At 37.5% G+C, this 22,234-nt stretch overlaps 1 protein-coding gene across 1 annotated transcript; it reads left to right on the top strand.

Annotated features, from left to right (window-relative positions):
* The first annotated feature begins 16,471 nt into the window (after window positions 1-16,471).
* LOC128627047 (small ubiquitin-related modifier 1-like) lies at window positions 16,472-20,999 on the top strand. The gene is made up of 3 exons (XM_053662987.1): window positions 16,472-16,512; window positions 19,232-19,529; window positions 20,991-20,999. The coding sequence occupies exons 1-3, from the start codon at window positions 16,472-16,474 to the stop codon at window positions 20,997-20,999; spliced, it is 348 nt and encodes a 115-aa protein (XP_053518962.1).
* The last annotated feature ends 1,235 nt before the right edge of the window (window positions 21,000-22,234 follow it).

Genomic DNA, 22,234 nt, shown 5'->3' with positions numbered 1-22,234 from the left:
GGTTGTAATTCTGGTAAAACTAAAAATTAATTAAGCAGAGAATCAAGTACTTTGTTTCTGGAGATAAAAATATAGATGAGAAAAATTCCCCTATGGATATATGAATTCTAATTCTACTGTGGATGCAGTGAGGATGTATTCTGTCAATACAATATGATCAGTATTATGGAAGAGAACAGTGATGTGAAGGGGTAAGATTCTTTCCACTAGTAAAATGCAGAGGAAATCACTAGCATAAAATAAAAATTGATACAATTATGGTATTAATATAAAATCATGTTAAATCGGCCAAAAGGAATGACTCATGCTTCATATATAATAATATCCTGAATGACAAATGTTAAAAATGTTTGCTTATTTCTGTTTGTGAAATTCTATTTAGCTCAATTCCATTGCTCTTTACTATCAACCCTTAAGAGAAAATAAAATTAAAGCCATATATTATATCCTATATCTATAAAATAACCTGAGACTTTTTGGAAACGTAAAACTATTTTCAGAATGAAAATACGGGAAAGACATATTTTAATATTTAAGTGTTTGCAACCAATAATTTAAACTATAAAATATGGTCAATAATCCAAGCATGAGTAAAATGGGAGTTAATAAAAGAGGTAGCTATATTATTGCATCTTAACAACTTATCATCAAGACATTTACTCTGCTGCTAAAGTATTACGAATTCTGATTTAATAATTTGTCTTAGAGCTGTACCCCTTTTTATCATATTTGTTACCACTCTTTCTGAAATTAATTTTACTCACAATTTACAGCATTTTGAAACTTTGTTATTATATTTATACATTCTGAACCATGTTTCCCTCATTATAATTTTGTTTTCTACTTTCAAATATAATACAAATATTTATTTTTCTTTTTGGTTGAGAATCTCTCCAGCCACCAATCATGTAAGTAAGCTTGGTTTCTTTAATTAGGTCTCTGTTTGGATTGTCCCAGGATGACCCAGAGCCGTTGCAATTCAATGGGTTCATATGACAGAGGACAGGCCCAGGCTGCACAGCCAGGGGGCTCAGCCCCAGGACGGCCAAGGGGCCTGTGGAGCACAAGCCTGTCCTGTGACATCCTGAACCCCACCCCTCTGGGCTTTGTCACTGTGGTTTTGTTTATTTTTTCTAACAAAGACAAAAAGTCACACATTCAAAAGAAAAAGAATTTGCCATGTTCCATTTTCTAGTAGTCACACTACCTATGTGTAGACACACACATACACCACAAACAAATGCAACTTTAATTTGATCAAATGATATTCACATTTACTAGATGTACTAGAGTCTGATATTTTCTAATCTGTGTCTTCTCTTTTGATTTTCCTTTTTTTTTTGCCTTTATTTTTACTTGGTTGTCTAATGCTAGTCACAACCTGCTCTGTTGATTTCATGATCCACTAATAGACCTTGATATGGAAAATACTGCTCTGGTAAAATGTTAATTTTCTTGGAAAGATTATATATACAGCAACGTACTTCAATAATAGAACAAAACTATGTATGCCATATAGAGAGTTAGTGTTCGGGGTTCAAAATGAACAGGCCAAAAAATAAAAAATAAAAAGGTATTCCCATGGGGAAAGACAAGAATTCAAAGAAGAATTAGTATAAAAAAGCATTTGATACTCAAAGATTGGATGGTACAAAGCACCTTTTCGTCAGCTGAGAATATCATACGGTACTAACAAAGGAAAAAAAAACTATACTGACGAAGAGGATCGTTTTCTGATCTGTATGCGTCACATGCTTGTATTCGACAAAGAAAATGTTTATGATGAATTACGACAGTGAATTCACAACTCTCCTCAGTTCAGATTTGACTGGTGTCTTAAGTCCAGGACTGCAGTGGAGCTCCTGAGCAGGCGTAACAGCTGAATTACCTCGACTGAAACAGACAACGTGGAACTAGAAGAAAAGGGGAAGGCAGAGAAAAAGAAAAGAGGCCAAAGCCTTCAACACAGAAATGTAAAATGAATGGAGCACCTGATGGTCAGGGAAGAAAACAGAAGCTGAAACTATGAATGCACAGTTGTTTCATAATCACTAACTTTAAACCAGTAGTTCTTTAATTTACAGGTCTTCATAAGATGTCCTGCACAATGCTCAGTTGTTATGTCGTTCAATGACATCAGGTTCATCTGTTTACTGAACTAGAAAATTAGTATGTAGTTTCATTTTTTTGAAAATGCAACAGCTGTGCTGAATTTTTATCATTAACACTTGAAATAATAAAATAAGCTTCATTTATTTTAAAAAGTTACTCCAGAAAAGGAGAAAAAAGCTCATTGTACCTCATTCTATTTAGTGACAGACCACAAAAATCTTATGAATTGTTTTCAATGGCCTTAAGGCCTTGGAAAATATGAACTGGAAAATATGAATATTTTTCCAAATATGAACATTTTTATCTCTGGGTATAAGAATTTTGGGGATTCCTACAATTTTATCTGAAAGTGCTACTTTGATTACTAGTTTTTACTGCCTGTACCGATAATGAATTAAAGATGACACAGATTTAAAATTTCATTGATTTCCATTTTTGCTATGGTAAAATGGTAAAAGAACATTTTCTTTCTCATGGTGACAGCAGATATGGAATTGAATACTACTGCTAATTTTTGAAAATTACAGCCTGGATGTCTTGCTCCCACTTCTGTCATATTCAAGGTAAATAGTTGTTCTTTGAATTGAAACATTCCATTCATTTTGCTAGCACATTTTCCTCATTTCTTTGCCTATTGAAAGTTTAATATAATTATGCCTCAAAAGCATAATGAAAGGTGTTTACAAAGCTTATTTTGGATGTCATCTCTAGATTTACGACAGCCTTCAAACTCTTCTTTCCAAATTCTTCTTTCACTCAAATTTGTTCTCTTCTAAAGTCATTATCATCTTTTATCTAGAGAGTAAGGGTCTGAAAATGGGCCTTGAGGAATATCCAGTTAAAAGCTAGAAGGAGAAGAGGGGGTGCTGGGGTAGTGAGATCGGTAGTGACCCAAAAGGAAGTCAAGGATTGATAAATAGTCCAGGAAAGGAAAGCATTTCTACTGTATGTGATACCAAAATGTCATGCACCTTGGATAAGCAAAGAATATTAAGCTCAACAGAAAAGTAGGAACCAGAGCCAGACTGCGAAGAAATGAGAAATGTCTCTTCATTCCCACCATACATCCTTAGTACAGGTTTTCTTAGCCTTCTGCGTCTTGTTAGCATTATCTCTACACAAGTTTCTCTCCATGAGACTATGAAAGCTTCATGAAAAGTCCGCCTGTTACTTACTTTCGTGTACCTAGTGTGTCACATAGTATCTATGCATTTCATTTAATAGGATTTATATAAATTTCAGATTACTTCTTTTTTACTTTGCTCAAACTTCTATTCACCTTATCCCCATAAATGACCCTTACACCAAGGACATAGGGGCTTCAGCACAGCTCAGAGGCTGTGGCAACTCTATCAGAGGTCTCTTCTTTATTTCTCTGTCCCCTGTCCTGACATACTGTTTTTACCACTGAGACCATGTGCCCCATCATATGTTCAATGAAATGTGAAGAAATACTTTTGTTATATCTACTGCTGCTTATTAGTTTGTATTGAAATGTATTTCATTTGTGGAACTGTCAAAAATATAAAGTCAGTCAACATTTTAAACCCTTATTAACTTTTAAATTTCAACACAGCAGTGAAGTAATACAATGTTATTTGACATTTCTGTAATGGAAATAATTCTTTATCATAATTTCAATTGGAAAGGCTAAATGTAAATTGGCTATAATCATAATGCAGAAGGCAGTAAAATATTCTACAAAGTATCCATTTGGGAGTTGAAGTAATAAAGCATAATTAGCCAAAGCCATGAGTTCAAAAGAAGAAGGAAGGAAAGAAAATTAAAGTTATACCAGACTGAGAGAGAAATAATTTTAGATGAATGAAAATTTTCCAGTACCTTGGGTGTATAATTTTGTAACGTGTAATACAGGCTTCACACATTTTCCTTCTCAAATTGTTTATCAGGACTTAAAAAATTCACAAACTATTTTCCCCTGTAGATACCTAGGTTTTCTTTTTTTTTTTTCCTTCACGAATGAGCTTCTTTGAAAATGCTGATTAATAAAACAGAGATGCAATTTTATTAGCCTTCTGATGTCTGTTTGTTTCTCATCTTGATGAACAGAGGGACATGATTCACTTCCTGACCAGCTTCTCTTACATCCATTAGTTATCAGCATCATGTCATTCCCTTGGCTCTTGGGATCCTGATGCCTTTTACTTCTCTGCTTGCCATTTGTCTTTTATATTTTTGCCAAGTAGAAATCATAAGGCTTGCACCTACCCTTCTCATTTTCTTTGGATTTGCACCCTTTCATCCTATTTTATATTGATTTACACATCCTTCATTTTTGTTTTCCTTATAGCTTTCATTTTTATTTTTATACATGTAATATATAACGGGACTCACTTTCATCATTTTGTGACAGGTCAGTCAATAATTCAGCAAATCATCTGATGACTTCTTGAACACAGTTTTTATAATTCAACAAATCTTGTATCTTCTGGATGGGCTTCTTCATCATTTCCTTTTAGAGTCTATAAATTTGGTTTCGATTTCTTTTTTACTTTTTAATATTTTAAAGAAAGCTATTTTTTTAAATCAGTATTACAATCTGTGTGTATTCAAAAATCTTGCCTGAATTCATGTCCTTTCCTACCACATTCTTATAAAATTCTAAAACACACAAAATTATATATTCATGTAAAAATCATGGTCTTCCTTCCTTCTGTGGAAGATATATTCAAATGTGTTTATTTCCTAACATCATTAAAATACCTAGAATTATACAATATCAATGTATTCTGGATGGTAAATATACAGATGGATATACAACCTGAAAACAATTTTTGAGATTAGAAAAATATAGAAATTCATAAAAATAAATATTTATCCATACTATTAACTCTTGTAAAAATTTTGTAAGGAAATAAAACCCTTCTTTTATTTTTTGCAGTTTGTATGTCCATCCCTACTTTCTCCTCTTATACAAATATAGCAATATGTATATCAATATGCATATCTGTTTTACAAATCTATATGCATATATACATGTTTTGTTATATATCAGTGTGTAATCTGCTTTTTCACTTCAATTAGTTTAATAAAAAGGTGAATAACATTATGATACTTTAGATTATTTCAAGTTTTTGCTGATATAAACAAAGCTGTAATAAAATCCATATACAAACCAGGTCTGTCCAGAAAAAGTCCAGCCATTGTTAACATAACGAGAATGGTTTGCGTAACATCAGTGTAACCTGGCAGCCAAGGAGAGTGGACTGGAATGTACATGAGTGAACAATGACGACTTCACTGTTCTAGTGGGGACAGTTGATTAAACATGTGTACTGTGTGGCTGTCACATTCAAAATGACTGAGCAAGTAGAACAATGAATCTGTATCAAATTTTGCATTAAGCTTGAAAATTCCTTCATGGAAACTATTCAGATGACCCAGAGGCTACAGCTATGGGCTGGTAGGCCATTGGCTGCCTCCTCACGACAACACACCTGCTCATGAATCATGTCTTGTGCAGTCTTTTTGTGAGATATCACATCACCCTGGTGACTCTTTCCCTCCTACATCCCAGATTTGGTGCCTTGTGACTTCTAGCTTTTCCCAAAACTAAAATCACCTTTGAAAAGGGAGAGACTGTCAATGAGATTCAAGAAAATGCAAAGGGCAGCTGATGGTGACTGGGAGAATTGTGTGAGGTCCCAAGGTGCTTGCTTTGAAGGGGACTGAGGTATCATCTTTCTATGCACAATGTTTCTTGTATCTTGTATCTTCTTTAATAAATATCTCTTTTTCACATGTCTCTGTGTCTATGTATATTTATACCTACCTATATTGTATATACATATATTCATATTTTATTATTATATGGCATATACTATTATAAGAGGAATTGTTGGACCATGTGATATATATTCTCTGCCTTTTATTTTCAATATTTTATCAGTAAATATAAATGTAACTTTCCTTTTCTATATTTTTATTTCCCAATTTATGTTCTCATTCTCAACACTCTTAAAGTAAACAAAGAGTTCTCACCAACTTCGTCCCCATATTAACTCATCTCTCTTTCTAGAAAAATGTTAATACCACTCCATGCTTTACTGATTCTCATGGCAATTCCCTTGGCGTGGTCCACTATCATCCTGCAGGCTGTGCCCATGTTTGATCAACCGTTTCGTGAAGATGGCATTTAGAAAGTGAGAGGAATAAGTAAATGTTTTACTTTACCTTCAGTGGCTTTGGTTACGCTGGGCCTTTAGCCAAGTTATTTCCGTGATCTTGGTTTGGGGAAGTAATAAGAAGGTAATATCTATTGAACAGAAGGTAATATCTATTGAATATGTATCTATCTATTGCTTTCTATAGAAAGCAACAGTGAAACTGTTGCTTTTCCTCAGCACCTGTAAAAATTCAGACCTATAAACCACTCAAATGAAGCTTAATGTCCTGCTAATGAAAAAAAAAAGATAATTGTACATGAAGCTGGATAAGGTTCAAGTCAACATATATCATTCTTTGTTTTTTATTGAATGTATATTATTTTCAGCAACTTTGTATTTTATATCTTATTAACAAACAAACCAGAAACCTTGCTCATGAGTTTATCCCAATGGATTTCAGTTTCAATGCTTGGACAGCATAAATTTACTTTCCAGGTCCACATTTTCACTTTCTGCATTATTCTCATTTTCTCTTAGTACAGGTACCATGTTGGCCGTAGCTGAGGGTGGGAACTGTCCTCTACTTTGGTGAGAATACAAATAAGGTCTCTAATTCTTTTATGATGGGATAGTACCTTGATACCTGTATACCTGCCATTTGGAGCATGACTCTCACTTTGATCAAGGACACAAAATGTTTGAGCACCATCTACTTATTGAAAGATTACACTATCTTATTTAATAATTCTAGAAGCCATCAATTCAAGACCAAGTTGAAGCCAAATTTATTTCTGAGGAAAGATAAACCAATGCTTGTCAAGCAGCTATTTCTTTAAGTTTCTAAGCTTTATATTTGTGTTAATCACAAAGCTATAAACCAAGACCACTCACTTGTATTACCCTAGGAACTACTTCCATACATGGTCGTTTAAATAATGTGATATCAAGAGGCAGGTAAGAAAATGTTTCTGCATCACCTTCCAAAATACTCTCATTTTGCTCTGCCCCATGACACATTGTATTACCTGCCAAAACACAAACTTCTAGGGGGACAATATCAAAGTCTTAAAGACTCTGTCTTTTGACTTTCCTAAAGTTCACCTTCTATAGTTCTATAATGGCACATATTAAAGAAGCTTCAGACTTTAAAAAAAAAAGGAAATTTTTATTTTCTAAAGAACTGATATGCTTCATTTCATCAGACAGCGGATGGAAAAATCACCCATGGTGCTTTCTTTGTCCCTTGGCTGCTAGAAAAATCTCAATTAAATTTTATGTTCAGTTACTATGGTTTTCTTATCATTGTTTCCTGGCACAATATTTACCACCTCTATAATAGGCTACATTTTTATTGTATTTTAAATTAATTTTGCCTACAGCATATATATTTTACTCAAAGCCACCTTAAATCTTTTGGAACTTAGATGTGTTATGAATATGTATAAACATATTTTCATTTGGACCATCCAGCTATACTATTTGATTTTTAAACATTTTTCTTGATATTTTTTTACATTGTTAAAATAAAAATTTATTTGGCTTTAGTATAAAAATGTTGGATAATTCAAATAAATACACAAAAGAAAAGTTAAATTACCCATTGTTCTTTTATGAACCGTTTGGCTCTGGACACAGAAACCCCAGCAAACTGAGGCCAGAGGGATGCTGTGCACAGGTGCACGGATGCAGGAAGCCTGTGGACCGGAGGGCTGGAGAGGCTGAAGAGGGAGGAGTCAGGCACCACGGGACTTTGTCTCCTCTCCCTTTCTGCCTGTCAGCTTTTCTTCCTTTCTTTGTAAATTTGTTCGTACTGCTTTACTGTAGTACCTGTAAGTGCATGTAGTAGAAAATGACTGATCCAGTCTTAGTTTTACCATAGATTACAGTTTCAAATTCCCAGGGACGGAGATTTGGTTAGATTAGCTTCGGTCAGAATCCTACTAGCAGATACATCTAAAGCCAACTCTTCACAGCCGGTTTTCAGACAAGAGACTATGGGAAGTCCAACTCACTCTCCAAAAGACAACTGCAGCTGCCACTTCCTTACTACTCAACATATAATTACTGTACTTTTCTATTTTTGAGAATGTATTTCTTATCTAGAGTCATTTTATGACTGTAAATGATATGTATGCTCTGGATCTTATACTTTCCACTTAATTATAAAACAGACATTTTCTTATTAAAAACGTTTTGAAAACAGGTTTAAGACTAAAATGTTCTATTGCTGCATAACAAAGTACCACGAATAAGGCAGCCTAAAACAGCTTAAACTTGTTAGTTGGTAGTTCTTTAGATCAGAAGCCCAGGTGGACTTCACTGGGTTTTCTGTTAGGGTGTCAGGAGGCCGAAAGCCCAAGGTGTGCTGGGGGTGGGTCTTCACCTGGAGGCACGCAGGAGAACGCTCCTGAGCTCGTTTAGGTTGTTGGTGGGACTGAGCCCCACGCGGGGATGTGGTTCCGTTCCTCACTGCTGTCATCTACGGGGCCTTTTCTCAGCACATTTAAGCCACTGCATTTCTTCTTACTGGAACTTCTCTATTCCTCTAATGCTGTAGTAGAAATTATTTAGAAAACTGCTTTACAAAGGCTCGTGATTAGATAACATTCACCTGGAAAATACCACTATTTAAGGTTACTGGGTCATATATATAACACAACAGAATTATGGGAGTGATAGCTCATCATTCGGTTTCCATGATTAGGTGTGAAATCTTGAAAACCTACCACAAAAAGAAAGGAAAGAAAGAGAGAAAGAAAAAAAGGAAGAAAGAAAGAAAGAAAGAAAGAAAGAAAGAAAGAAAGAAAGAAAGAGAAAGAGAGAGAAAGATTAAGAAAGAAAGATCCAAAACACTAATTAATAGCTTATAAACAATTTGTTTACTACTCCTTTGGTTCTTAATGATTTGTACTTTCATGTTTGCAAATTATTAAGTTAGACAAATATTAAATTGGATTCTATTTCAGAGCTATTTGTTCTATTACAGTTTTCACATGCTTGTTGATATATTTTATACCTTAAATAAATGTATTTTCATGATATAATAACTAGAAAGGCAACTCTTCCTTGAGATTTGTTTTCCAAATTATCTTACCTACATATGCTCATATCATGGTAAACATTTTGGTGTATTTTTAATTTTATAAAATAATTGACATTTGGTTGAAATTATATTAAACTATCATTATATTTGAGACGATTTTAAATTCAATCTAATAATACAGGCAAGGTCCATACTTACCTTTCAACGTAATTGTAGAAAGCCACCCTATTTTTCACATATTGTATTTTCAAAAATATATTCAAAGGCTTATATCTATAAGTAGATACCAATTCCATAAGTTAAAAGAGAATTTTCTTCCAAGAAAGCTAAAATGTTGCTATGTGAGTTCTGTTTTTAGTTTAAAAACATTTTTTCCTAAAGGTTACAAGTAGTAATGTAACAATGAAAAATGGTAACAGTTGGGAATTGTAACCCACCCCACCAATCTTTTTACAGTGTTTCTGTAAGTGCTGGCTCTAATATGTAGCTTGCAGATGAACAGCATGTTTGTGTAAGAATCCTAGGAACTAACTTCAACAGATACAAATTCTGACATTCAAGCATCAGAGTTCCGGGAGATTTGCTGACCTTTGTCCATGGAGCCAGGATGACGTGAAGCCAGGGTGATACACAGCGACCATCACTTGCCTCAACCGAACAGACTGTGCTCCTTGCACACAGGGAACTCGTCATCCCCTTTGTTCTGTTCCCCTCTCCCTCCTTATAAAAAACTCTGCCTCCACTGAGATGTGGAGATGGGCTTTGAGAAATGGGTACCCATCTTCCAGATGGCTGGCACCTGAAAATAAACGACTTGCCTGCACATCAGCTCCTGCTTCTCAAGTATTGGCTTTTGCAGGGTCAGGCAACCAGACCTGGGTTCGATTACAGTAACAGGATTATTTTAGGGAATGCCACTTTCAAACACAATACTACCTTTTATCAGGAAAAAATGTAAGTCTCCTTAAAACAATGTTAGTAGTTGTTCTAATTATAACTTAGAATTTGAACTAGATCTTAGTCTATAATGAAATGACAAAAGTTAAAACATAAATATATGTCGTAGAGATAGTCCAATACAAGAATCGAATAAAAATAGTGTCCGGAATTAGATACAAAGAGATATCAGAATTTAATAAAACACAAAAATTAGTTCTGATCCATAGGAAAAAATCTGTATTTTTCAATAAATAGTTTTCTGAAAACTAAATATTTGAAATATTGAGTGAATGCATCTGTGTCCCTACCTTACTTCTTGCCTCCAGTAAATCATAAGTCAATTTATTTATTCATTGGACACATGTGTTTGAGCAGTGTGATTACACTGCACCTACCTAGATAATCCAGGACAACCTCCTGCCTCACAATCCTTGGTCACGTCTGCAAAGCCCCTCTTACACAGTGAGGTAACATGTCCACAGGGTCCGGGGATGAGGATGTGGACATCTTTGGGGAACTGTTATTCTGCCTGTCGCATTGGTATTACCCCAGACTGGCAAGGTCATGAGGAAACCAAAGAAATGGATGCAGCTTCTAATGGATTCATTTCATAGCCTTCAAATTAAAATCCCACATACTATTTAACCCGGTAGTGAACCATGCATCCTCCTAGCAGTAAATCATTTACCTATACTACAGGAGTTTTAATAAAGCACTGTTTGTACTAGGGAAAACTTGTAATAATTAAATATTCAGTAATCGGGGATTGATTCAGTACATTATGATACATTCATGTAATGGTTTTTTACATTTGTATAAAATATTAATGCTGTCTTAATGTTCTAATATAGAAAAATGCTTAAGCTAACAGAATTGCTTGCAAAAGGCAAGGAACAGATCCTGTTTGTATACTTTTCTAAGGGGCTATTTTTTTTTCCATGAACAAAACTTACAAAATCCAATTCTAATGCAATGTTATGGGTCTCTTACATTTCTTCACATTGGTAAGCAAAGGTACTGACAACATTTTATGTCAGACTATTCCTTCAAGATGTTTGTTTAGTGGAGTCAGAGATAGTCTCCTTCCAGAGCAGAGGACAGATTTACTTACTGTCAGTATAAGAAAGAGAATGTCTCCCTCTGGTGCAACAAATCGGGCCAGTTTGCTCGCAGTCTTCTTAGAAAAGATGGATGGAGGTTTCCTAAACTCTGAATTCTCCAGTGTGACACAAACCCACTGCGTGTTTAGCATCCGTCTATGCTCTCCTGCATCTCACCCTCATGGGACTCGGTAGGGGGACTTGATTGGAACATAAATCTCACACGGTCACTGCACAGGGGACCTGGCCCTGAGTGGGTCTGTCTAGGGCCAGCTGTAGTGTGTGGGCTTTTGACTTTGTGTAGGAAAGATTTCACAACACGAGTCCAGGTGACGACGAGGGTACATTTATTAAAGCTGGGGACAGTAAAACAAGTGTCGACATAAGAAACACTCAAACCTGTAGAGAATTTTTATGAGTTTATTTGAGCCAAACTGATGACAATTGCCAGGTAGCAAAACCTCAACAGATTTGAGAAAATGCTCTGGAAAATAGCAGTTTTGCACCTATTAGTTTTTTAAGTATTTGATTTTTAAAAAGATTGTATTTATTTATCTTTAGAGGGAAAGGGAAGGAGAGAGGGAGAGAAATATCAATGTATGGTGGCCTTTCCTGCGTTCCCTGCTGGGAACTGGCCTGCAACCCAGGCATGTGCCCTGACTGGGAATCCAATCCTTTTGTTCACAGGCCTGTGCTTAATCCGCTGAGCTACACCAGCCAGGGCTGCACCTTATTTTATATATTACAATTGAGAGTAGAGAAATAAGGGGGTTATATGAAATCTATTGCTAATAGATTAGGGAGATGGGAGAAAGCAAAGTGGGGGGTACTTCTGAATTGGGTAAAAGATAAAATGATACACATATATTTATACTTCTTTTACATAGCTGGGTACAGAGTAGCTAAGGGTAAACAATTAACATGATAACAGTAACAATGAGGGGACTTGTGACCTCTCTCTGGTGCTGGGCCAGTGCTTTGAAGGGTCTGGAAAAAAAAGGAAATTACTCTGACTTTCCAAAGGAATGTTATCATAGATACAAAAAGATAATAGGCTCCGATAAGGTAAAGACTGGCTTTTGACAGGGAATTTTCTGGCCTGGGATTTGACTGCCTGCCGTAACCTGCTTTTAGTTAGAAAGTTTTAATTTCAGACCATCCACTGGGGTTGCTTTTGTCTCTGAGTTTGTGAGGACACCATGCAGCCCCCACCCCCACCCGAGCTTGTTGGGTTTAGTATGTGGCCCCTTTTAGTCCACACAAGGAAGGGCTTAGCACAGAAGAAGCAACCGGAGAGCCCAGGCTGGGCTGCCTTAACTCCCTGGAAAGTCAGAGAAAAGGGGACGTTGGGGACAGGGCCAGGGATTATTCTGGGAAGAGCTTCTGCTGCCCATTGTTCCCCTGGTTGCAAGTCTTGTGGGGAACCTTAGAGTTTAGGAGATGTGTGCTGGTGAGGGAAGAACCGGGAGTAGAGACTGGAGCAGGAGGATCCCCAGAGGGAGAGTGTGACCTGGGTCCTTGGTCTTGAGTTTCTCTCTCTCTCTCAGAGGTGGGAATCTTAGGGAAGGTGCCAGGGGAGGGTTCAACAGAATATCCATCAGTTCTCCAGGTGTGCTCTTTCAGGGCTATGGTCTTTACTGATTGGTCAGTGACAGGACAGGGAGTCTTTAGTCACTGCATTGGTCTGGCATTGCCTACCTGGTTTTGCTGCTTTTGTGGGCCTGGACCTGAAATACCAGTGAGGCCTAGATGTTATCTCTGGGGAGGTGACCTGTTTTTGACAGTAAGTTGCTCTGCCAGTGTGGTCAGCTGTCTGTGGGCAAAAAGGGTGCTGCATATTAAACCCGACAAACTCAGGGCAGGCCTGCAGGGTGTCCTCACAAACTCGGAGACAAAAGTAACTGCAGTGGATGTGAAACCGGAAAAAACACCGGAGTTCAGGCTGCCTGTCACTACCAAACCCAATAAGCTGAGACAGGGATTGAATCTTTATGGGCACTTTATTCAGATGGCTGGAGATCTGAGAAGATGGCAGATTCATATCCTAACAGACCATCTTGTCTTTTCTTTCCAGGCCAAGGGTTTTATAGCAGGGAATATACAAGGTGTGGTGAGAGGGTTTTGAAATTCAGGGAGGGTCAGATAAAAGAAACTGCAACATTCCTGTCGTGGGCAGTTAGCTGTTCTCAGGGGCGGGTGGTCGTTTGTCTCTCTCTGGAACACCAAGCCCCCCCCCCCGCCTGCCCGCCACGCCTCCACTTGCCCCAGGCAATAATCTTTAGCGGTGCCCCGGGAGGTCCGCTGTTTTCCCAGGAGCCAGGGTGGGCTGTATCTGTAGTTTCTGAAACAAAAGCTTTAATATATACATTATTGGATAAGCTTATAACTATTTACCTTAAACTAAAATTTTCCAACACCAAAAGTTTCCTATAGGATGGTCTGAAATGAAGAACTTCCTAACTAAAAGCAGATCCTGGTGAGGAGTCATGTCCTAGGCCAGAATCTTCCTCAACAAAAGCCAGTCTTTACCTTATCGGAGCCTATTATCTTTTTGTATCTATGATAACATACCTTTGGAAAGTCAGAGTAATTTCCTTTTTTTCTAAACCCCTCAAAACACTGGCTCAGCACCAAAGTGAGGCCACCAGTTCCCTCATTGTTACTGTTACGCTAATTGTAGACACTTCACTATCCTATGCCCACCCATGGAAAAAGAGTACCTGTCTATCATTGTACTTTTGATCCCATCCTAGAGGCCCTGGCCACTGACAACCCCCAACCCCCGACCCCTGCTTTGCTTTCTCCCACCTCCCTAATCTGTGGGTAATGAGTTTCATGTAACCTACACTTTTGATTGTAATGAATAAAATAAGGTGCAAAACTGCCATTTTTTGGAGCATTTTCACAATCTGTTGAGGTTTTGCTACCCAGTAATTGTCATCAGTTTGGCTCAAAAAAAAACTCATAAAGATTCTTACATGTTTGGACATTTCTTACACTACACATCGGTCTGTTTCCCTATCCTACCTGTCCTGGCCCACTGGCCTGTCTGAATACCACTTGCTGTGCTTTAAGTAAATACGTTTCTTTGCTTCTAACCAAAATGTCTTCATGTGCCTTCTGCCAGTGCCATGAATCTGTGGCAGCTAAATTGTTAGCTTCCAAATATGGAAAAAAATCCTTTTATGGCTCTTCACCCATGAATTATGCAAATACTTAAATAAAATAAGATACACAAAATTGTAATTTAAATAATGCAAAATTTAATTTGTAAATTAAACAAAATACAACATTTTGACACACAAAGTTATTAAATACTCTGGATGACCAAACTGTGTATTAGGAGAAAGATCAACACGGATTTAGCATCCAAGTAACCACTGGTATTCTAAAAGAGGTTCATTTACAGTGGTATCTAACAGAGGTAATTAGCACATTTCTGTCTGAATGATATCAGAAACCCACATGCAATAGAAGAGAAAAAGCTGAGTGGTACTAAAATACAGTATGTTGATATAGAATTTAAAGGGTAATATAGTAAACATCATGTATTTATACAAATAAAGCAATTCAGAATACTCTGGGGTTTGAGCAACAGATTCTTAAAGTCATAGCCTTGGGTGACTACCCACATACACAGAGTCCTTTTTCACAAATTTCTATAGAAACATTAAGTAGGATAGACAGCAAACAAAGGCAGGGAGGAGGAGGGACACCTGCCCCACCCTCCTAGAAATTCTATGTATCTTTTCCACTCTCTGGGAAAGAAAGCCTTTGAAACTGTGCTTCCATCTGAAGGCCTGAAAAGCTGAAAAGGCCCCATAGTGCCTAAAGGAAGAAGCCCATTAACACCTTTGGGTGGTCATGACCTTGTCCTGGGAACACTGGCACCACCTTTACCCATCAATCAATACGTAACTTCTTCAGCCAACCCCCATCCCACCACCTATATAAATCCTCAGAACCAAGGCTCTTGCTCTTATTTTTGCCATTCCTGTGCTCGCTACACAGGCATTTGGCCACCCATACTTTCACAGTTCTTACCCAGCTTTGCCCTGAACCTATCTATGCCTTTCCACCCCCTAACCCCACCTTAGTCAGGCCCGTTCTCTTCCATGAGAGCAGATTACCAATAAATTCTGCTTGCACACGAATAGACTCACTGATCTATAACACTTTATGGCATTGGTAAGAAGAACTGAAATTCCAGGTTTCTCCCGTAAGAGAAACATCAAATAAAAAACAAACCTTTGGTATTGACATAATTTTCTTCAACGAATGTCATTCTCCATCATTTAAGATGCTATCTGCTTTTATGAATAGTAACAACATCCACAATCAGTTTAATTCCTCATCTACTTCCACAAACTCTCAAGAGCCTCCTACTTAGGATGTTTGCCACTTGGCTCAGTAGGTAAGGCTGTCACTAATCTAGGGTAAAAGCATGGTTTCTTATTCTCCACAGGACAGAAGAAATTTATGTGTGTTGCTTTAAATCTGGGATCAAACTCTCCTGAGATTATCAGGGTCAGAGTGTGAGTCTGAGATTTTGCATTTGAGGGCCCAGAGCTGCCTGCAGTCACTTACAGTCATTTTGCCTAATAAATCCTCTTATTCTCTTTTTCCTCAATTTCTGCTTTTTTTGAACCAGATCATCTCATTCCTTGATTGAAAATCTTGTACTCTAAGGAAGCCAAACACGTAATAGGTCTTAAATGACCTGTATGGTCCTATATGACCTGGCCACTCCCTTTGGTCTCTGCTTCCATTTCCCCAAAAAGCAGAGCCCAAGACAAATGCTTAGAAGCAAGAAGTTCGGTTTGGGAAGTCATTCCAGGCAACCAGAGAAAGGAAACAGAGATGAGAAACCTGTCTGAGGACTCATTGTTGAGCTGGTGATCTCTTTGGGCACCGTAGTTCAGTGATCAGGAACCCTCAGAGGTCAAGGGTCCTCTGTGCCCAGACACCAGTGGGGGAAGTTTCATTGGCCAGCAGTCATCCCCCGTTGCTCTTGCGGGGGGTGGGGGAGGGCTCCCGGGGTGTGCTCAGGAGTGAGCAGAGCGGAGCAAGTCCCCAGGCCTTCTGGCAGCACCGCGCAGCAGCCCCAGGGAGACAGTGATGACAAGGCCTACACACCCGCTGAAGCAGCAATGGCCAGAGGGAAGGAGTGCAGACAGAGAAAAGATGCGAGGTAACTCCCACCCCCACAAGCCTCTCTGAGCTCTCGCCTGCTACTCTCTGTCTCTTCGATGCTCCAGGCACCACTGACCGTGAGGCATTTGCTTCAGGTGTTCTTTTTGTGTGAAATGCTGTTTTCCTAGATGTTCTTACTCAGACTGTATCTTCCCAAGGATGCAGATCTGTATCATTCTTATTAATATCAAAGTGAAACCAAAAAAGCTGGCGTTCGTGCTGCCTGTCACCGACCAGACCCAACAAGCGGAGACAGGGATTGAATCTTCATGGGAGTTTTATTCAGATGGCCAGCGATCTGAAAAGAAGGCAGATTTGTACCCTAACAGAGCATCCTACATCTCTTTTCAAGCCAGCTTTTATATGACAGAGAGCAAAGTGTGGTGAGGGGTTTGGAATTCAGGGAAAATTAGATTAAAAAAAACCCTGTATTATTCTCCTCATGAGCATTTGGCTGGGCCCCAGGCAGTCATCTGTCTTTCCCTGGGATGCAGTGGCTCAGATACCACCTCCATTGCTTATGGTTGTTTGTGGAGCACAAAGGTCAGTCGCTGTGGTCTCCTGGAGTCGGGGTGGGCCATACTGCAGTTCCAGAAGCAATAGCTTTTCATATGCATTAACTACTAGGCTTATTACCTCAAACAAAAAATTTCCCACTTTTCAGTTCCCCAGCAAGAACATGCCCCTACTCCTATCCCCACACCCATATTCAATACCCCACATATTTTGTCTTTCATAAACTCAACCCCCAAATCTTTCTCCGTTTGTTTCCTTCATTCCTTAGCAATGATCACCTTCATATATACCTTATTACTTTTTACTCATGTATTATTTATAACCTTACCCCCACCCCCAATCTACAGAATGAAAGTCCCGTTAGGATCTTTGTTTGTTTTATTGTCTAACGTATTTCAAAAAGTCTTTGTACTGATTTCAGCCCTTTTATAATTTGTTTTGATTCAGATAAAAAGTAACACTAATTACCCAGGTTTGAAAATGGAAATCAAGAGAGCAAAGGGCTTACCTTTTTTGCAATAACTATTAGACATTTGTGCTCTTGGAGGAGGATAATTAAAGTGTTTGGAATTAGAAAATGCAAATGATTGAATTTAAAGCAATTTGTACTTTTATAAACATCCTAAAGGCACCAGATGCAAATCTCTTGTTTAAATAGTTTTCTTTTTATTATAAGCCACAGGTCAGTGTGTCCTCTTGATAAATATTTAAGGTTAAATGGATGACCACATAATCTAATAACAACTAATTGGCAGGAATAGGAAGTGGTATTATAAATTTTACCTTTAAAACTTTGCTTTCACTAATTTAGAAATCCTTCATTTTTATTCAACTGCTGAACAGAAAACTTCAATATAAAGTTTGCCATTCTTTCTTTGAGAAACTTGTTCCTGTGACTTATTTTGTTTTGTTTTGTTTTATTTTGTTTTTATTTTTAAGCTTCATGCTTTGATTACTCTGGCAACCACATTTTAAAGCAGAGGCAGGAATGTTTCTGAGGTGACGGCCAATATTTAAACATTGTCAAATCAAATAATTAAGTGTAAGCGGAGAAAAGACCCAGAGATGTCAGAGATCTTCATGTTATTCCTCAGGGTAGAGTGGTGCTAATTAAAGCATGGTACACAGGCCAGTCACAGGTCTACTAACTCCTTGTCACTGGGTCATGACAAGTAAGTACGGAAATTAGAGTAAGCATTTGGAAAGTCTTGTAGCAATTTGTCATTGCAGTGACATCAAAGTACATAATGATTACACTCATCTCATTAAAGCAGGTGTGGAATAGTTTGGGTGTTGTCAGACTGTCCTGGCAAGTTGTGTATGGCACCAAGCAGTGATCACTCATACACAGGACATGTATTGAGAGACATTCTAAAGGCAAATAAGTGAATACAATTGATCCCTCTACTCAAATAACTTAAAAATTCTTCTGTAGAGGTATTGTGATTCTCCTGTCTCTATATTTGAATTTGTCTTGGGAAAAAGAAGTTTCAGTTCCATTCTCAAGTGAAGCCTCCCTTTGACTTCATCACTGTTCTCTATCCAGAGCGTGGTGTCATTGTTCTGAGGAACATACAATGGGCGGTAACTCCCCTGCAGTAACTGTGAGGAAGTGGTGACCCCCAAGGGGGTTCCAAACTTTTTATAACCTTCTATTCATGGTCTCTAGAAACAAAAGTTTTTAAAATATGTGTTTTCTTGAACATCATTTACAACTATTTATCTATTTTTCTCCCCCTCTTTCTTTTTTTTTAAAGCAACAATTCATAGCCTAGTCTAGACCAGTGATGACAAAAATCAAATTCTTTACAGTGTTAAATAGGTGTCAGAGAAATTACTCAAAACTTAGAAATAAGCAAAAGAGATTATTGGAAGTTCATTCAGTGTACTGTTGGACTTGAGCTTCTATTTATTACCTAGTTACCACGATACAAGGAAAAATATTAACTTGTAAATTTTATTCAATACAAATGCAAAAACATTCTTTCTGGAGGATGAAAAACCTTAAAGATTTATTGCCTTGTAAAACATTAGCCAGTTTAAGATCAAACCCAAATACTGATTATCCTCACTTATTATTGAGTTATGTCTCAATAAACCCAATGTAAGTTGAAAATACATTTGAGAGAGACGGATTTGTAAGCCATGGAGCAAGGTTCTGCCTACCTGAGGCTACTGCTGTGTGGAGACCCCGGATGAAGCCACGATCACCATGTTTCATCAGGAGGCAAACCTTCAACGGAGGATTTGGGGGATAAGAAGGAAAGAGAATACATTAAACTCAAAGTCATTGGACAGGATCACAGTGAGATTCACTTCAAAGTGAAAATGACAACACATCTCAAGAAACTCAAAGAATCACACTGTCAAAGACAGGATGTCCTAATGAATTCATTCAGGTTTCTCTTTGAACATCAAAGAATTGCTGGTAATCACAATCCAAAAGAACTGAGAATGAAAAAAGAAGAAGTGATTGAAGTTTATGAGGAACATACAGGGGTCATTCAACTGTTCAGAAATCCTTTTTATTTTCTCTTCCCCCAATCCTTTTTATTTTTAAAAAAAGTTCTTTTGTAATGTGGTGTTCAAAATGGAATTAAAAACTGGTCCCTCTCCCATCTCTTTAAAACATCTGCCAATTGGAATCCTAGTGCCCATTCATTATTGGTTGTTTTCATGGTGATTATTTTTGGTGATCAAACTCAGACCCCTTTATATTGTCCTCTCATTTTTAAATAGCACATGTGTGTGTGGAGGGAGGCCACCTTTTTCAGGTTTGTGATAAATAAGGTCCATCAATACGAGTGTTCATAATGACCTTCTAATTGGCCCTGAAGTTCTAGCACGTGAGAACTTCACTCCTGGACTATGATTTTTCAGTGGGAGGTGGAAGATTGTCAGAGAACTGAACTGTGGAAGAAGACCTTTTCTAAACTTGAAGCTACTTTTGAAACCTAAAGGTCTGGACCAGTAGAAGAAGAATATCAGGTTGGACTCAAGAAGACAGATACGGGGAAAGTAACAGACTAATTCCAAAGGTGGCTTCACTGAAGAGAAAGCATTTTAAGAGTAAAGAAAAATCTTGTCAGAATATCTCAGAGAAGTTCTAATTTTTATTAGCAGTTCATATATTTATTCATGCCTAAGTATATACAGCAGAACACTGTTACTTTTTATTTGTGTATGTTGGCCTGGAATATGGATTGTATATTTATTTATTTATTTTTAGAGAGAGGAGAAGGAGGAGAGAAGAGAGAGAGAGAGAGATGTCAACCAGTTGCCTCTTGTACATGCTCAAGTGGGAACCGGGCCCAAACCCCATTCATGTGCCCTGACCAAGAATTGAACCAGCAGCCTTTTGGTTCACTGGCCAACACTCAATCCACTGAACCACACCAGCAAGGGCTGGGATATGGGATATATTGTCTGTACCAGCTTCATTAAAATAAACAAGTATGTGTAAAAATTTAAAAAAAAACTTTAATACACCCACCCTTTGGAACATCATAGCTGAGCCTAGCCACCCCAATGTGCTCAGAACACAATATCCCCAAATGCTGGCAACACAGCACACTGGACAGTATAGGTTGCTCACCCTCATGGTCACGTGGCTGACTGGGAGGTATAGCTCGCTGCCACTCTCCACTCTCACAAGAGAAGACCTTATTGCCTGTCAGCAGCCCGGGAAAAGGCTAAAATTCAAAATTCAAAGTACAGTATCTCTTGAACATCTATCACTTTTGCACATAAAGTTGAAAAATCTGAAGTCGAAACATTGTAATTCAGGGACCATCTTTGTGGGGGCAGTGTATGCATAGACATGTATATGTATATTTCGAATGCTTTTTAAATCATCACATCTTTTTGGTAAGTTTATTTCATGCTTATTAGATATAATTTTACCATTTTGAATAGCATACTTAAATATAATGCAGTTAACATGTGTTTTTGTTCCTCCAGCTCAATTGAATCAGGTTTTTTTAACTTTCAATTAAAAATCACAACACACAGAAGGTTATTCATTTCTCCTAATTTTGAAATTTTCCTGGGAACTGAGATCTGATTTGTAAGTTGTTGAATGAATTAAAATATATATTGATAATTTTTTACAGAAAAAAAGACAAAACTGAATTTTTTCATAAGTAAAGAATAATTCATATTCAGAGATATAATTTCACTTTAATGGTGAAATTAAATGGTCCATATATAAGAAAGAATTGGCAAAATGAACATTTGAGGGAATATTTCTGTATCATACTATTAATATTGTCCAGTTATGTGAGATATTATTAAATTATTTATAATTGATAAGATAGTTTTCATCCTCATATCATAAAAAGAAGTTTCAGGGATTTTAAAGTGGAGGCAAATATTCAGAACAGCATTAATTCATTAAAGTGAACTTGGTTTCCAGAATACTGTTGATTACATTGAAGATTCATATCCTTTCTCATTGCATTTTAAAAAAAATTGATTTTTTAAAAGAGAGAGAAAAGGAGGGAGAGAGAGATACACACACACTGATTTGTTGTTCCACTTATTTATACACTCATTGCTTTCTTCTTGTGTGTGCCCGGACTGGAGATCAAACCTGCACCCTCTGCGTGTGGGTCAACATAGAAACCAGCTGAGCTGCTGGGCCAGGGCCCCCTTCCCTTTTAACAAAGAAGATGGAGTAATATCTTGTACGTCAGCCGAGAGAAGGGTTCCCTTATGAAATATTCTTAATTAAATGGCTTTTTATGAATGCTTTCCTATTCTAATTTGGTCTCTGTCTTTATGTTGCATTTTGAAGAAATGTATAAAGTATTAACTGGAATGGCTGACAAAGCAGGTGCAACAAACAATACTAGAGGGACATCAAGAATTCCTGGAAAAAGTGTCACGCTGGGTGTTAAAATGCAAATTTTATGAATGTTCGGGGCAGGTGAATGTTCCAGGAATTGGTGGCAATGACATACTGGAACAATAGGTTATGAAGGATTTCTATACATTGTCATATATTATAAAAAGCATCATTTAAAAAAACACTGTAGTTTGGATAGAAGTGCACGTGTGGCAGCTGAAAAAGCTGTGGCGAAGGGCCAAGTCTCACACCCTGAGGTGTTGATGAGAAGCAAACAGTCTCTCTCTTGAGCACATCTCCATATGGTCTACAGTCTTAAAGACACTGTGTAGCTCATTTTGAGGATCACACCCAACTC

Source organism: Artibeus jamaicensis, unplaced genomic scaffold, assembly GCF_021234435.1.
Source record: "Artibeus jamaicensis isolate MK-2021 breed Jamaican fruit bat unplaced genomic scaffold, CSHL_Jam_final contig_3114, whole genome shotgun sequence".
NCBI classification, from domain to species: Eukaryota; Metazoa; Chordata; class Mammalia; order Chiroptera; family Phyllostomidae; genus Artibeus; species Artibeus jamaicensis.
Note: the sequence above shows the minus strand (reverse complement) of the source record. Positions and strands in the feature narration are given on the sequence as shown.